This window comes from Anastrepha ludens, chromosome 5 (assembly GCF_028408465.1).
Source record: "Anastrepha ludens isolate Willacy chromosome 5, idAnaLude1.1, whole genome shotgun sequence".
Classification (NCBI taxonomy): Eukaryota; Metazoa; Arthropoda; class Insecta; order Diptera; family Tephritidae; genus Anastrepha; species Anastrepha ludens.
This window is the reverse complement of record NC_071501.1, coordinates 71122596-71140547: the sequence shown is the minus strand read 5'-3', so window position 1 is coordinate 71140547 and position 17952 is coordinate 71122596. Positions and strand designations below refer to the sequence as shown.

The 17952-nt window shown below is 35.5% G+C and overlaps 1 protein-coding gene across 7 annotated transcripts in view; it reads right to left on the bottom strand.

Moving 5' to 3' along the window:
* The window catches only part of LOC128864470 (dedicator of cytokinesis protein 9), a 121304-nt gene that overhangs the window by 92696 nt on the left and 10656 nt on the right, over window positions 1-17952 (bottom strand). For 4 of the 7 annotated variants that reach the window (XR_008454691.1, XR_008454692.1, XM_054104143.1 and 1 more), the window contains exon 2: window positions 3921-3953. The exons of the other annotated variants lie outside the window; for them this stretch is intronic. Coding sequence is in view for 2 of the 4 variants with exons in the window: in XM_054104143.1 (XP_053960118.1) it covers window positions 3921-3953 (33 nt within the window). In the remaining 2 variants the exon portion in view is untranslated. The remainder of the gene's footprint in view (window positions 1-3920; window positions 3954-17952) is intronic. 7 annotated transcript variants of the gene reach the window in all.

Genomic DNA, 17952 nt, shown 5'->3' with positions numbered 1-17952 from the left:
AAATCCATACCTTAAATGGGTGGAATAGGATTCTAAATTCCCTTGAGAGGGGAAAAATTCAGATCGACTATCAATGATCTTAGTAGAACTTCCTCCCTACCTGTACTAGAACGAAAAAAACTTAAGAATTAAAATATGAAGCTTCTCAATATTCTGAATCATCTCTAGGGTCACAAAGTATTTCCGTTCAAAATTCTGAAAAGTGTTATTTTTCCATTTTTTATCTTTTTTATATGTAAAATTTCTAATCCAATGGGTTTACCTTTCTCTGCTGTGGTTTTGAAAACTTTGTATTTAATTTTTCTTTTAATAACAACTTTTTTGCATTGCAAATGTATTTTATTCAAGTGCCTGAGAAAAGAATATTTTATCAAACTAAAGAGGGACATTTGCAATCAAGCGGAAAATGAAAAGCGCAATCAGGTCAAGCACACAATCATGAAAACGATAACTTTGAAAGCGACATTCAAAAACAAAAAAGAATTATAAAAATTATTTATATGTGAGTGTGTGAAAAAATAGGCAGCAAAAAGTTCGTTATCCTTATGCTCTCAGTATGAAAAAATCAGAAGGCCAAATTGGGCTCACATTGGACACACATTGGAGGCAATACGAGTACAACTGAGCACGAAATATTCCCTGTAGGAAAAACTTGTGTAACACAAGACTGGTTTAACATGTCGAGAGTCACGATGTACAGAATACAAAGGTGGTGCTCATCTCGCCGCGCTATTCAGCTCTCAGTGAATTTGACAAAATCAGCTGGGTGTGGGATGGCATACTTGCCCAATTCTTTGTGCATTATTTGTGTAATTTCCTCTTTTTCTTGCACTCTTCTCCGCATTAAAAGATTTCTCAACCAGTGTGACGTCACACAAAAATTATTCCTCTCTGATCATTCTTGTTCGGGTGATATAATCTATGTACTCAGAGTCTGACAGTTTCAGAACTGAAAAATAAGAAGAAAACGCCGCACCTAAGGAACATTACAACCGTAATATCGTGATTTGGCTAGAGCCCTTGCTCCCTTGAAGAAATAGGCTGTTATTTGAGTCAAAATGTAGAGCTAAAATGAGTTTTCAAATTCACTAGACATAACTGTGTAATTTTAAATTAAATAAAATTTACTAAACCTTTAGAGTAAAAATTGGAAAATGTACAATTAATTACAACTTCTGTGCAAAGAGTACCCGGAATTCGTACAACAAGTTTCATTTGATTGAGTTTATATTTACTTATATATTTTTATTCCATTTAAAGTAATTTCCGACGGTTAAAAAAAACTCTTACACGCTTGGTGCGAAATTGTAACTTGAGTCGTGGGAACAAGAAAAAGTCACATGGTGTCATCAAGGTGAATACGGAGCTTGTAAGACAATAATAACCAAATGATAGAATTGTTTTTTTCTAATAGTGATCACCCCTCAGCAAGCAATGGCAAACCTTCGAGTGTATTTCTGCCATAAAAGGCGTGCTCATAAAAATCATCTGTCGTTCGGAGGCGGCTTAAAACTGTAGGTCCCTCCCTTAGTGGAGCAACATCAAGACGCACGCCACAAATAAGAGGATGACTTTTTGTTTCAAATCACCAACACATTTAAAGCCATACTATTTAAGTGAGTGAGTCTTCGTCTTGCCAAAGCTGCCCATTCGCAGAGGTTGTGCTCTGGCGTTTTATTGCTCAGGTCACAGAAATGGCAGACGCTTGTTTCTACTCGTCCTAGTTTCTAGTAATGATAACGAAGACTGCAATGTCTCGTATACTAACCAGTGAGAGTTCGTAAGTCCTCCTTATCTAAGTTTAAGAACCTACTTGACGCTTTTCTAGGAAGAAAGATGTACTGGACTTTCTATCCAGTGTTGTATGAATTCATTATTCCCAGTCGTTGACCGGGTCTTCTTGCCGATATGAACTTCATGTCTTGGAACCAAATCTAGCAAGACGGTGTTCCATGCTCTCAGGGTATTGAGGATAGTGCAGCATTCCTTAACGAGTTTAGATGTTATTATGTGAGACTGCATTGCACATAAGGCTTGCTGATTGTCGGACAAAATACAGATGCGCTTCATAGTAGTACCTTCTCGAAGGTATATCACGTATCTTCGCTTGAAATACTCTGGGACAACCGATCATTGGTATCTATCTTGTACATTTCGACTCAACTAACCTAAATTCATCTGTGTACAAGATTTCTGAGCCCGGTTGAAGGTATGTGTTATATATGGTAATTTCACCGACTAAGTCTAGACTAGGCCTTGTTTCAAATTTATATAAAGACGCACACTACTTCGGTAATGGTCGATATTCCTACAGGGCGCTTATTCACACACCAATATAAGGATGCATATGATCTACAAAAAGGTTTAATCAATTGAAAGGGAAATGGGTAAACCAAAACAAGGGCATAAAGTTAGAAACAATGTAGAGAGGAAGGTGTGAAGTCATAAAGCTCATACGAGCAAAGTGAGAGTCGGTAATGCGACCGCCGGAAAGTATGCTGCTTAAAAGTTTAATAAACGAATATTAACACTCGAAAGAATTGCTATGAAGCACAGGCGATTTCGATGCCATATACTTTAGGGCACATAATTTTTCTATTTAATTTTTTTATTTCGATGTTAATTTTAGGATACAATAAGGTAAATATAATAATACATAAGTAATAATACAATACAAACCAAAAGGATGACATTTTTTTTAAATGCTTTAATTATCTATACATTTTTTCAATAATTAATGCATTCCAGAGGAATAACAGGTATAAAACTTGCAATAACAGTGCATATATTTACAGTTACGAATAAAAGAATAAAATATAAGGTTGTCAAAAAAGTCTTGCGGTATTTCCGCAAGCTTGTCTTTGCAAGCGCGTATTTCTAGTTGTATTCGTCGCATCGGTTCACGCTAGAGCTTTTTGGAAAGCTCTTTTCACGTGCTAACACGTGTTTGATTAATTGTTGTTTGCTTTTAGTCGTTCGTGAGTTATAGCGTCGCAAGCCTGGATTGACGGCCAGGAAGGTTCTTCTGTGTGTTTGGTGGGATTGGCAGGGAATCATCCACTATAAGCTGCTCCCCTATGGCCAAACGCTCAATTCGGACCTGTACTGCCAACGACTGGACCGCTTGAATGCAGCACTCAAGCAGAAGAGGCCATCTTTGATCAACAGAGGCTGAATTGTCTTCCATCAGGACAACGCCAGGCCACACACATCTTTGGTGACGCGCCAAAAGCTCCGGGAGCTCGGATGGGAGGTTCTTTTGCATCCACCGTATAGTCCGGATCTCGCACCAAGTGATTACCACCTATTTCTGTCCATGGCGAACGAGCTTGGTAGTCGGAAGTTGTACTCAAGAGAGTCCTGTGAAAATTGGCTCTCCGAGTTTTTTGACAATAGGCAAGCGAGCTTCTATAAGAGGGGCATTATGAAGTTGGCATCACGTTCGGAACTCGTCATCGAACAAAACGGCGCATATTTGACTTAAATCACATTATTATAACCAATTTTATGAACAATTGAAAATTCAATAAAAAATACCGCAAGACTTTTTTGACAACCTTATATTTGCAGCTACTGAAATAATTAATAACCAACATTTAAAAATAATTGCAGTGTATTGTGCGCCGAAGTGGTCTATTTCACGAATTGGTCACACAAACAATTCAAACAACAAATTAGCTCGTTCGAACAATAAAAATTGGAGTGTGAGAATGTGGCACGTCAGATAAGATTTTCGGAAAATCTGCAAAGACAACCCAAGGCAACAGCTAAGCGCCAATGGAACTATAATTTCTTGAATATGCATTTCTTTAATTATTTTTTAACAACCGCACAGATAAAAGTACAAAAGTGCACAACAATAATTGTACATAAAACACCAATAATACAACAACAACAAAAAAATGTTTATATAATCATACCATATTACGGCTGCTCAGTACAGGATATTGCATCTAAATTGGCGTTGATTGCAAAAATGTGTAAAAAAGAGAGAGAAAAAATGAGAAACAAACAAAACAATGAAGTTGCGATTCATTACAGAATGGTTAGAGGTTTTATAATTAAATAGCGATAAGCTTAGCTTAGGGTAATAAAATCTGAAATTTTATTAAATGCGCACAGCCGCAGTAGCAAGTTTTACTTAATTTTTTTTTTTTTTGATTTTTTTTATTACTTCGGGCTATACAAATTGCATGGCGCGCACATTGCGCTTGGAAAAAGGTGCCAACTTCGAAAATGTTAAATAACTGTGATTAGCACCTGAAAGAAATTCGAAACAGCGTATATTTTTGTAGCGAAGGAAGTTTTGAAGCGCTGTCGGCAATTGTCAGCAATTACTTTGAATTCATTTGATGATACTTACACGGGCACTAATTTAATATGCCCCAAAGCTGCGCAGCAATTGAGATCGTTAATCAGTGCAAAATATTATTCTTATTTTGATTTGTTACGCTGACCTACATAAATACAAAACAATTTAGCTGGCAATTTTATTTGTGACTACTACTTACGAGGTTCGGTTAATAAGTATTCACGTTAGTAATAAATATGCGTGTAATTTAGTAATTTATTATCTCGTTTGGTTAGTAATAAATTTTTAATAAATAAGTCACTTTACAATATACGTAAATATCAGGCCGGTCCGTAAGTTCGTGCGTATTTTACCCATAATTTCACTTTTGTACGATTTTTGCATACAAAAAATTATTCGCGGAATATAACGGAACTATTTATATTTTCTTTGATATATTGTGCATTCAACAAGTGATTTTAATCGCGGATAGAAGCACGTGTTGTTAACAAATAAAATGGAATCTTCGAACGTGTATAAGAGGCATATTTTATATATTTTTTATAAAAGTGGTAAAAATGCAACAACTGCTGCTGCAGAAATAAACACTGTTCACGGAGAGGATACCGTTAGTGTAAGGACTGCGCAAAAGTGGTTTTCAAAATTCCGAATTGGTAACTGCGACGTGGAGGATGCGCCGCGCACTGGTCGTCCAGAAGTCTTTAACTCCGACGCCTTGCTCGCACTCCTGGAAGCTGAGCCAAATTTGACAGTCGATATGATAGCTCAGAGGTTAAATTCATCGCATGAAACAGTTCAAAGGCACCTAGTTCAGTTCGGAAAGGTTTCAAAGCTGGGAAAATGGGTTCCGCATAGACTTTCCGTCGCCAACCTTCAGCAGAGAGTGAATGTGTGTTCTCAGCTGCTGAAACGGCTTGAAAATGAAAGTTTTTTGAACCGTATCGTTACTGGTGATGAAAAATGGGTCGTTTACATTAATCCTGTTCGCAAACGCCAATGGTTAGATAAAGATGAAACACCAGAACCGACCTCTAGACTTGGCTTTCACCCCAAGAAGATCCCCCTGTCTATTTGGTGGGATATGGCCGGTATTGTTTATTATGAACTTCTGGAACCAAACCAGCCGATAACTGCTGATTATTACTCCCATCAGCTAACAAACCTGAATGAGGGATTTAACAAAAATCGACCGTCTTTAGTGAATAGACGCAAAGTTTTGTTTCACCACGACAACGCAAAACCTCATACCGCAAGGCAAACATTAGGCAACCTGAACGAGCTCGGAGCGGAGCTAATGCCGCATCCACCATACTCTCCGGATATTGCACCTTGTGATTATCACCTTTCCCGTGGACTCCAATCCCATATGAGTAACAAGAACTACTCCTCAAAAGAAGCTATAAAAAGGGATATCGAAGCGTATTTTGGCTCCAAGGACAAACAAATTTTTGAGCAGGGAATTAAAAATTTGCCTAAACGTTGGGAAGACATTGTAAGTAATGAAGGAAAATACAATATATTATTAGTTAATAAATACTTTAAACATCTTTTTTATTAATTTTAAAACCACCTTTAAAAAGCGCGCGAACTTATGGACTGACCTGATACAAATACTCTTTTTTTTTTACAATATTCGCAATGTGTTGCACTTCAAATTTTTTTTTATTTAAAAATAAAATAGAATAGTTCTTTATTTATATTTACTGTTTACAATATCTGCTTATAGACTAAAAATAGGATCTTTAAACAAATAAATAAAAAATATGCGGCACTGGCCTTAAAGGTCGTCTGCCGGAATATGCAAATATTTTAGCGTATCACGTAAATTCATTTACAATTAATTTTCTGTTTAAAGCTCCAGTTATGTAAAAAAGTATCTTTTTCTAAGACTCATCATTTTTTTCACTCAACACATTTAATATGTCAATGTGTCAAAGTTGTTTTTGGAAATTTGCAACAAATTGTGGTAATATTGGGCATCTTCCAATCCTCATCATCATCAAGTAGCGATTACAGCTCAGGGTGTGCCTTAGCTTCATCCACAATCCTCTTCCAACCTGCACGGTTCTTAGCAATAGATCTCCAGCTCCTAACTCGTAGCTTTTTCAGTTCGGCTATGACTTGATGAAGCCAGGTTAACCTTGGACGTCCTCGGGCTCGGGTCGTTAGACTATTCGTTGTTAAAAAATATTTTTGGGTGCGGCTGTCTTCCATGCGCACAGTGTGTCCTAACCAGTAAAGCCTTTGGGATTTAATGTGTTTCACGTTTAGCAACTGATCGTTGTAGCGTATTCGGTACGTTCTATCGTTGCAGCGTATGGGGCCAAACACCCTTCGGAGCACTGTTCATTCGAAAACTCTTAAGCTCCTTTCATCTTTGCTTGTCAAAGTCCAATACTCGCAGCCGTAGGACAGCACCAGCAGTTTTATTGACTGGTAGAGGCGGAGTTTGCATTCACGCGTTAGCAGTTTGGGCTTCAGCAATTTTGTGTGGGCGTAACAGGCTTTGTTTGCTGGCATTATTCTGTCGTAACTACTGTTGTTATTTTTTATTAACACTCCCAAATACTTGAAGTGTTCAGCACCTTCAAAGGTAAATGTCCCGATTTTAATGTTTTCAGGACTTCGTCTTTCTTCGCTGAGGGAAATCTTCAGATATTTAGTTTTGCCTTCATTTATTCTAAGGCCTACTGCTTTTGCACGACATTCAATATTAAAGAGGGTTTCAATGAGATACCTTCCAATAAAATGTTTATTATTGTATATACCATTTAATTTCAAAATACTGCATCTTGGTTCAAATATTACGGGTATTTTGCACCTACCAATTTTATCATTGAAGTAAGTTTTTCCTATGTGGCATGAAATTGGTGGCCACTCAATCACCATGCGGAGATTACAGTACCAATGTCACCCTGTTATTTCCTACCCATGGATTTTCATTATTTTTCTTGTTCAAATGTGGAGAAACCCTCCCATCGGGCAATCGGCGGCCCGGACATCGAGTGTGGAAGCCCGAACCACACATCCCCTTATGACCGTAACTGACACCCAGGGTTCCGGAGGAAGCACACTACTAGCAGTGAAAAACTGCACATTGACTATGTCAATGGAGAGCCGAATAAGTGACAGCCATATAACGATATCGAAACCATCCAAAGCAATTGAACAGGCTGTGGAGGATATGGAGATAACGGAAAATCTCTCAACAGACTCAGATGGATTTCTGATACCGAGTAAGTCTGGTAAACCTGTTGCGTATCAGGAGAGTATCGGTAAAAAGGTTGAAGTTACTGGGAATTCGAATGTAGGTGCTGGTCTATCCGAAAGGCAGATCAAGCGGAGAATGCAGTACTTAAGCTCCGTCAACTTCCACACCTGTAATGGCACGGGAAAAGCGCGATAAAATAAATGATTCCTCTGTAATGTGTCAATCTTCCGGAGCCGAAACGGGGTCTGTGCCAACAACCGGGAAGAGGGGAAAGGCAAAGAAGAGGAAAGTCGCGAAACTGAAGTCGGAAATGCCTGCATCTTCGACCAAATCAGAGGCTGATACCTCTTTAAACTGAAAAGGAAAAGGCTAAGGTGCCTCAAATGTTAAATGGCACTCTTCCGTCAACGTTTGGCGCATCATTCGCGAGAGTGGCGACCAAGGCAATGTCGGTCGAGATACATACGGACAAACAAGACGGTCTATTGTCCAAAGGGTAACAAGAGCCATCGGTGAGTCAAAAGACGCATCGATTTTTGAGGGTAAAAGCGTGGTGAACAGCATTGTAAAAGTTCACTGTTCCAATGCTTTTTCACCGGAAATGACAGGAAAAAGTAATATTTCCAGCCTGTGAAAACAGGATTCTGAGACTTTCCTGTAGAACTCCTCTTCAGAGACTCACGGGACTTTCCAGTAGAACTCCTCACACAAATCAAAGATCTTGACACGACTCTTTGGTATCACAACGGACCTACATGGCTAAGCGAATTTGACTACTCTAAGCCGACTGCCACAAAAACCTAACCTAACCCTACTCGTGCACTAAGCAGAAATCCGCTACCACTTCGGAAGTAGGTAGCCACCCAACACTGAGTATCGATCTTGGGTCACTCAAGGTCCTGAGGTCGAAGTACGGGTGCCGCCCTCACCTAATAGACATGCAAGACTGCAAACACGCCCACACATAATACTAATACAAGAACCATGGGCATGCCACAAGTGTATCTGTGGTCTAGATGCTATATTATGGGCACGAACACTACATTGCGGAGGGAATATGAGACGACGAACATGTATTATCATACCAAGGGTGATCGAACAGACGATATTAAAAGAGCTATGCTCTAGATATATCGTTGCTGCAAAAATCAAGTACTGGATTATTGTCGATGCTATCGCAGTTTTGGCCTACCTACCTTACGGTTCTTTACAGGCACCCCCTTCGAGGGAGCTAAGAGAAGTAGTCCAGCGTGAAGAATCCAGTAATCTGGGGCTAAAGTGGGTTGTGATGTAAACTCGCAGAACATAAGTATAAGTAGATGCCACTTTGCAAAGGAATAACCGTTTTACTAAGGAATGTCACCTGCTTTCAAATACGCGTACTTACTGAATGGCCCTCGTATTTAAATTGTATCGCATGTTTTTGATAAATTGCACATACATAAATATGTATGTATATAAATTATATTATATTTGCATATAACTGTGTTTGCTTCTATGGAAGTCCGTAACATGCAATAAAAGCCAATTAATTTGAACTTAATATTAATTCAGAGATTTATTATTCAACCGCTTTATGACTTCATTTTCCATTTTAAATTCATAGCAATAGATTGCGGTGACATAAAAGATTACTGATAATAAAAAGTTATGTATAGGATGTTCCATTCAGATCGCCTATTTTTGAATTTTAAACAAATTTAATTTTTGTTTGGAAAGTTGATTTTTCTTTGCAATAACGAATGTAAAGGATCGCCGTCGTCGAGTGAGCATGAAGACATAAAGTATCTAAATAATCAAAAAAAAAAACTTTACTAATACGGTCGCTTCTCGGTAGGCAATAGCAGACCCAAGAATGCATTTCTGCTGGGAAAAAGCTCCTCATATCAAACCTTCTGCCGTTCGCGAAAGTCACAGGTAAGCCCTTTTACGTGTAGCACAGCAGCAGGCTTTCACGGCAGTATACAGGAAAACCCAACCGATGACTTTAAAAAAAATGTCTGTTATATATGGTACATAGCACAGTATCCCATATTTGGCCCACCAGTCAAGTTGGTTCTTTTTGACGAGTTTTTCATTCATCTTTTGGCATTTGCTTGTAATCGCAAAAGCTCCACTATTTTGGTTATGGACTTTCACAAATTTTATTCGTTATGTCTCCCTTTAATTCTGCATGAATAAGCCTCAATGTTTACAAAAGACATGACAACCGTCAAAGAGCTATATGATTGCCAAAAAACATTAGCCGAAATTCAAAATTGGCGCTCTTAATGGAACACCCAAAATATTTTGCATATAAATACTTACCTACATTCATCACTTGACGGAAGAATTCTTAAAAAAGAGATGAGTATGAAAAATGTGCTGCTGTTGAATAAAATTTAAATTGATCATCCAAATTCAGAGATTGTTCATGTGGATTATGTCGAGAGCGAAAATTTTGAAGCAGGAAATGTGTTTCGTTAGAATCGACGTGAAAGGACAATTCATAAAACGAAGGCTGGAGCATAACCACGGGCCACACGTGGCACTCTATAGTATATATAATAAAGTTGTCTAAAAATATACAGTTATAATTCAGTTTTTTTTTATTTTTCCAACTATTGGTATTAAAATAGGTTTTTTAGAGCGGAAAAAAAGGTTTACCGAACATGTTTCGCATTTCAATTTATTTCAATATAAAATATACCGTATTAGATAAGCTCTGATTGCGTTGGGACAGCAGGAATGCTTGTAGTGTTTTCTTTTATTCTAAAAATATGGATCTTACGAAAATATTGTCATATGCACTGTGTTGTGTGTTTCATATGAGAGTGGAACAAGAAAAATTCAACACTTCTACAAATTATATATTTAATACCACGTGGCGCAAAATGAATCATCTAATTTTGTTTTTAAATAAATTTTTTACTAATTAAAAAATTGTAATTTTTCGTGACGCACACCATTGCTTGTATGTTTATTGTTTTTGTTGTTGTAGCAGTGCACTAGGTCTTGGCAGTGGCCTGTAGTCACTGATCGTCATCGTCTAACTCATCTAACTTTAGGTCCAGGAAACGTGCTGTTGCGACAGGTTGGGTCCAAAGGGAGAGGAGTGGTTACTATCGTGCGGGGCACCTTCACATGCCGGACATTTACTGATTCTGAATAAGTAAGAATTTAACCTGCTACAATATCCAGATCGTAATTGGGCCAATAGGTGGTAATTGGCCTCCGATAATGGCATTCGGTGGTCAGGAGTTTAAAAAAGTGATGACAGTCTCCCGATGAATGTAATTTAGCGTCTGTCCATATACTCTCCGATCCAGTAGTTGCAGTTGTCTTGTCCTGGGTTGTATTTTGTCCTTATCTGTTTTTATTCCGCAGGTGTCCAGTTCACAAGTGTCAACTACAGGTATGATTAACTTACGACACTATCTATAGTATTATTTTAAAACATGGCGCTTATTCTGACTAAACTACAATATGTACAGATATGAAATATATATCAAAAGAAAGGTTTTGATGAGCATATTTCCGGAATATTATATTGTAATAATTAAAATTGGTTAATTTGCTCATGAAATATTTGCGTGTCAAGTTTCTTTGGATTCTCAATAATTGTTTTGTTTTGTTCTCTTTACTAATAAATATGTATTCATGAACATAGCCCCCACGGGTGCTGCGAATTTTTTTCAAAATTTTGTTGTGATGGCAATAATTGGTATGAATTGACAATTGACTTGAAATTTGTCAATTCACTTAAAACAACGGTAACAGTGTAAATTAGAAAGAGTTTTGGACAGACGCAAAATAGAATTTATTTTAAGAAAAAAGTACATCCATATTTAATTTTAAAATATGCCTAGAGGACGACCAAAAAGAGTTCGTAGAAGAGTTCCTACTTTAAGTGGAGGAATAGAGCAGGTAAGTAAGTGATAAATGTTTGAAACGTCACGTATTGGATATGATTGGTAGAAGCATCCACTTTTGTTTTCGTTCATATATGGTAAAAATGAACTACAATATATAAACGTATATATGTATTTAAAAATTTTGTGTGCGTTTGATCCTTTTTGCAAAACTCAAAATTTTAAATAGTTTTAAAAAATGAGGAGAGAGAGACAAATTAGTTATTTATTTGATACTATTTCAAAGATAAACTGTATTTGGGCTATTCTCAGACACATTTTATAGTAATAGACGATGCCCAACGCCATTTAAAAGAACACTATTACCCATCAAATCAACGAACTTTTTGACACAGATATACATTTTTAGGTGTTTTTTTTTCTTTGTATTGTATTCTATGTGTGTACATGTATATTTTTATGTATGCAGCCATTATCAAATCCTATATGAATATGAACTTTGAAAATTTTGTTTACCATTCTTCTTAAAATTTTTTAAAACGTAAAGATCTGTGAAAAAAAAAAATTTTTACTTTTGCAAATCCAAGAAATTTTACGAATGGCAAAAAACAATTGTATAATTGTGTTGGTGAATGGCACACGACTTATCATAAAACAAATGCATCCGAATTGTTTGCACGTGGAAGTGTTATGCGGAGAGGCTCAGGGAAGGCGATTTCTATTGCCTCGTATAAATTTGCAGCCGAGCGAAACCACACTTCCTTTTACGTTGAAGCGCCGCCAATTTCCCATTATAATAGCCTTCGCCATAACAATAAATAAGGCCCAGGGGCAAACATTATCAAGGGTGGGGCTTCATTTAAAGGAGGATTGCTTTGCCCACGGCCAACTTTATGTTGCGTTAAGGGGTAACACCACTGTAGAAATTTCAAAAAATTGATGTTTTTTTTATAATCTAAAAAATTCTTTGAACCTTTTAAAATACAGAACAAAAAGTTTTATACATTACCGAAGTTTATTTTATAAATATTTTAAGCTTTTTACCAAGCGTTAGTGACTGCTACCTAACGACTTCTCCAAATTTCCAAACTTTAAACGCGTTTTTCTCAAAACACGTTTTCTGAAATTGGCACGCAGCATAACTCAAACAATCTTAAATATTTTTAATCAGGTTTTTCACTACGTCTGTATAATAACCTTCTTAAGAGAAGAGCGTAGGGGATTTTCGATAGATTAATTTAAACGATTGTTATAATTATTTAAGTGTCGTTTTTTTAGTCCAAAATAGAGTTTTTTCCTTCAAATGCTTGCTAATTCCACAAAAATAAATATTTTTTAAATCCCCTACGTGTTTCTCTAGCTATTCTTATCTAGATTAAGAAAAAAAATGTTTCTTTGTTTCAGATTAAAATTTGCACCCTCTGTGCTGCATGCCGCGGAGCTCCTTCAAGAGAAACCACATTACAAAAATGTCTCCAATGCCGCCATTTTGTAAAATTTTTCGATCAAATTTTGTAGTTTTGTATTTTAGTAATATATATAAGTAATAACTTCCCAAATCAGAGTGATTGTTTTCCCTTTCCTTCTATACAAAAAAATTCTTTAAAAATCGTGTTTATTTTACGCGTGTACAGTGGTGTTACCCCTTAAGCCGGGTTAGATCCTGGGAAAATATACGAGTTCAAATGGGCAATAACGAAAACTTGACGTTGAATGTAGTTTATAATGAAGTAGTTTAAAAAAAAAATTACTGATTTAACTGAAAAAAATTTTAAAAATGTTATATGCATAAGTTCTTACATATTACATATGAATAAAAATATACACATTTCAAATTAACATAACTTTTAATATAATATATAAAAGTGTCACATATGCTGTTTACTTTCCGTGGGAAAAAAGCCCACCCGATTTTCGGGGGTTCCATACTAGTATGTAATATTTATAAGTCTTCCGATAGGGCGATTAATTTTGTGCCACAACATCAAGATGCACACCACAACAAATAGCAGGAGGAGCTCGGTCAAACACCTAACAGAAGTGTACGCGGCAATTATTTTTTTTTTATCACTCAAATTTTTTTTTATATTTAGAATAAAGATGATTCAAAAACAAAATTGGATGATTAATTGATATTGAATATAACAAAATAGAACGATTTACTTCCAGTTTTCATTTACAATTAAAGTTTTCGTACAACTGTTTGGATAAACTTATGTACACAAATAAAATAAAACATCAGGCGGTGTGAAAAAGCACACCCTCACTTATTAGACGGTAAAGAACTGCCACACATTCGCCTGGTCAAAATTTGACAAAAAAAGAAAGAAAATTGGACAGTGTGGAATGAATGTCGTAAGTCACAAATTTAAAGATATCCAATAATAATAAAATACACCAAATTAAAACCAAATCAAATGCAAATAAAAACAATCGATATGGCCAGAAGACTTCAATAGTGACTAACACTAACTAACTTTTTTTACTTTCGATACTAGCAGCACTAGTCCATATAAACAAACACATGTATGTATGTATGTGCACAAAAATCTTACTAAATGTTTTGCATAAGCTATTAAGACTATTAATATATTAAATAGTGCATAAAAAACTTCATTAATACATATGCACGTTCGTTAGCTAAACTTAAGCATTGAAACAGCAAAAACAATTAATAGCGGAACAGTAAAAATAAGCCAATTGTGGTGCACTAACCGGTTGAAGCTTAATCCCTATGTTCCTTGCCCCTTTGCAAAGCACAATTCTCAATTACCCGCTTGCCCGGCAAGACAAACAGATGTGTGCAAATGTCTACGTATACCTACACATGAGTACAAAATAAATCGTTTGTTTCCGCAGTGTCATATCAAATGAGCCAACAACAAATACAAAAACATCGATTCGGCATGAATTGAGGTGAAAAGAGCTTGTAGGGGAAATTAAATACCATTGGAATACGGAGAGTCCGAGAAGAATGATACTGAAATCAAGTGACTGAGGTAACCGAATGGATAGGCTTTTTCGTATAGGCAAATAGAAAAAAATTATATGCATAAACACATGTAACACACACAAATGACGTATGATTCTATGTGCGTGTGCATGTACGGATATGTAGAGAGTGAAATTGTCGGCAGGTAAGCCAGAAAGGTGATGGAAGCACATGATCCGTGACGAAGTGACGCAGCTGGGCGAACACGTCACCATTAAAAAGGGTAAAAAATAAAGAATATCCGAATGAAAATAAATAAAAAATAAAACGAAATTCAAATCGAGATCGTAGGTGAAAAAGTAAGTATAAAAAACATAGAATGCGGAATGTAAAAGCAAACATAAAATAATAATAATGGCCAGCATTAAAAAAGCAAAACCAAAAACCGTATAACTAAACTAGAGCAATAAAACCAAATCAAAAACAAGAATATCTTAATTAATTTTTTTATTTCATTTAGGTGAAAAAGTAAGTATAAAGAATATAGAATGCGGAATATAAAAACAAAAATAAAATAATAATTACCAGAATTAAAAAAGCAATACAAAAAAACGTGTAACTAAAATAAGAGCAATAACACCAAATCAAAAACAAGAATATCTAAATTAATTTTTTTATTTTATTTAGAATGGAAAAATTAAAAAACAAGCTCAGTCACACAAAAATGTAGTCAGTCACATAAAACAAAAGCAAAATTGGCGAATCAACATATGCCAATGAAGTTGAATCGTTGGAGCTGAACGAGTGGACCGCGTTGAAAAAACCGGTGCCACAAAGGTGTGTGAAGTGTGTGTCAAATAGCCAAACAGTCACTTACAATACTACTACACATCAGCAAGAGCAACAAAAACGGCTATGCCGGGGATGAGCTGTCAATGCAATAAGCATACATACTCGGCATGCATAAGTATGTAACATAAATAAGTATGAATGTAAAATCCGCCAGTTTGGAATACTCTCAGGCCATCGTGAACCACTCTGTAGCCTTTGAGCTTTTTGCGAATATGATTATTCATGTTTTATAGCCTCATAGTTAATAGCATGAAACAAATACATAAATATTTTCGTTATGAAGTCAGCGCATCTTTGAAGTTGAAAAACTTGTTTGTACTGAAATGAAAATTTAAAGCCCGAGGTGGGAATGGCTACTGTATCTCAACGCGAAGAGCTGAAGAAGAATAATTAATAAAATTGATCTTCTGTTCGATGTAATTATTTTAACTTAATATGTAAGTACATAACTACCCAAATTTTGAGACATGTATTTATATATAGGTTTTTCTTTTAGGAGAATGAGCTACATATATTTTCATAAAAAAAATGTATAAATGAGAAACAAATGACTTGTGAAAACTTGTCAGTGAGTCCTAATGTAAGTTATAGCTATTCTACCACTTCAATCTTCTCGACAGTTTTTTGCTGACTTACAACTAATACAATTTTATTACTTTTTATTTCCTAGCATTTTATTAAGTTTACTTTTTTCTTGGTATTCCTTTATTTCATGATTGTTGTAGCAGTTTCAATATTCCCCATACATATATTGGTAATGCTGGAGGAGTAACAGTCCATGGCCGGGTCGTTTTGGTAACTTAGAACCGACTGTCACAGGAACTTTATTTATGGTATTATTTGGTATTTAATTCTTTTTTCATTTAATCTCATTTCATTTAAATTTTTTCCTTTTATTTCATTTCAGTATATAATATTGTTACTTTGTTCATTTTGGGTTGGTTGGTTGGTTTAAGGGTGACCCCGCATCGGAGTGCCACATAGACCACAAGTTGGGTCCGTTGTGTTGCCCTAGAGCTCATTATATAATATGATTTCCCCACCTGACCGAGATTTTTACTATAGATTTTGGTCTAAGATATTAATTCGTTTCGAGAATTTAATGAGAGATTCGATTTTCAGGTCCGAGAGTACTGAAAGATTGTCAATTGTTGGAGAGCCTAGAAGAGCGAGTCGACTTCTGGCTAGGCCGGGACAACTGCACAGCAAATGCCTGCTCGATACTTCCTCATCTTCGTCCTCGAACAGAATTCTGAACACTTATCTCGTTAAGAGATAAGAGACAGGATGGAACCACATCTGAGTGGGTAAAAGAGGAGCTGAGTGCTCGAACGGCCGCTTGACTGTCGGTGAAAAAGCGGATATCCTCTAGTGATATTCTATTTTCTAAGAGAGTTTTCGCAGCATACCAGATAGCGCATACTTCCGCTTGGAATACGCTACAGTAGTCGGGTAATCTAAATGATAGATTGATGTGAGGGGAATTGGAAAAGATTCCAAATCCCACTTTGCCGTCTTGTTTTGAACCATCTGTATATATAATCAGAGGGCCATCGATTTCGGTTAGATTTGTCTTCCATTCTTCCATAGTTGGGAGTGAACAGGAGAATAGCAAGGGTGGTGATGGAAGACTTACATGATAGTCTATGTCCGAAGAGATAACAGTGTTCCTGTTCAGGATGGCCGAATGGCCAAGATACTTACTCCATTTCGATATAGCATTCATGCGTGTCACGGCCAGATCGATAGGGAACAAGTGAAGCAACGTATTTAGAGCCTTAGTAGGTGTTGTACTTACCCATCCTGTTATCAGGAGGCAGGCTGTTCTTTGGACTCAATCAATTGTGGCTACTCTACGCCATTTTTCGAGTGCTGTCCACCATACAACCATTTGTTCATTTTAGTTCCTTTTTATTTTTTTGCACACTCTTTTTTTTATTTATTTTTGATTTGTTTTTTATTTTTATTTAAATTTTTTATTTTTTTCTTGCTCTTTATTTTTTTATTTTTATTTGCTCTTTTCTCGATATTTTTCATTTGTATTTACTTTTTTCTGGATATTTATTTTCTCCCTTTTATTTTTTTTTTCCTTATGTGTTTCTTTCTTTTTTCGTTTTAGTCTTTTCTTTTCTTTTTCTCTTTTAGTTTTTTTTTTCTTTTTTCCTTTCCTTTCTTTTTTCTTTTTTTCATTTCTTTTCTTTTTTCTATTATGTTTTTTTTTTGTTTCTTTTAGTTTTTTATTACTATTTTTTTCCTTTTTTACTTTTTCTTTTTTTATTTTTTTCTTTTGTTTATTTGTTTGTTTTATTTCTTTTCCCCCTTTTTATGTTTTTCCATTATTTTTTTTTCTTTAATTAATTTTTTAATTTAATTATTTTTTTTTTATATTTCCTTTCATTTCATTTAATTTTAATTTTTTTTTTTTTTTTGCTCACTTTATTTTTTTTCATTCAAATTTTTTTTTGTTTTGTTCATTTTTTTTATTTTTCATTCAAATTTATTTTTCGTTTTGTGTGTTTTTTCTATGTTATTCATTCAAATTTTATTTTCATTTTTTTTTTTTATTTAATTGTATTTTGTCCTACCTTTCATTTTTCTTTCTTTCCTTTCATTGATTTTTTATTATTACAATCTTTTAATTGTTTCTTTATTTATTGTATTTAATTTTTTTATTTTATTGTACAATAATTTATAAGTATCAAAACGCTTTGCGGATGTAACTGAAACGTAACAAATCACACGCTTACATTTACTGCTCCCTACTACCTATGACAAACGGCTCCCACTACCTAAG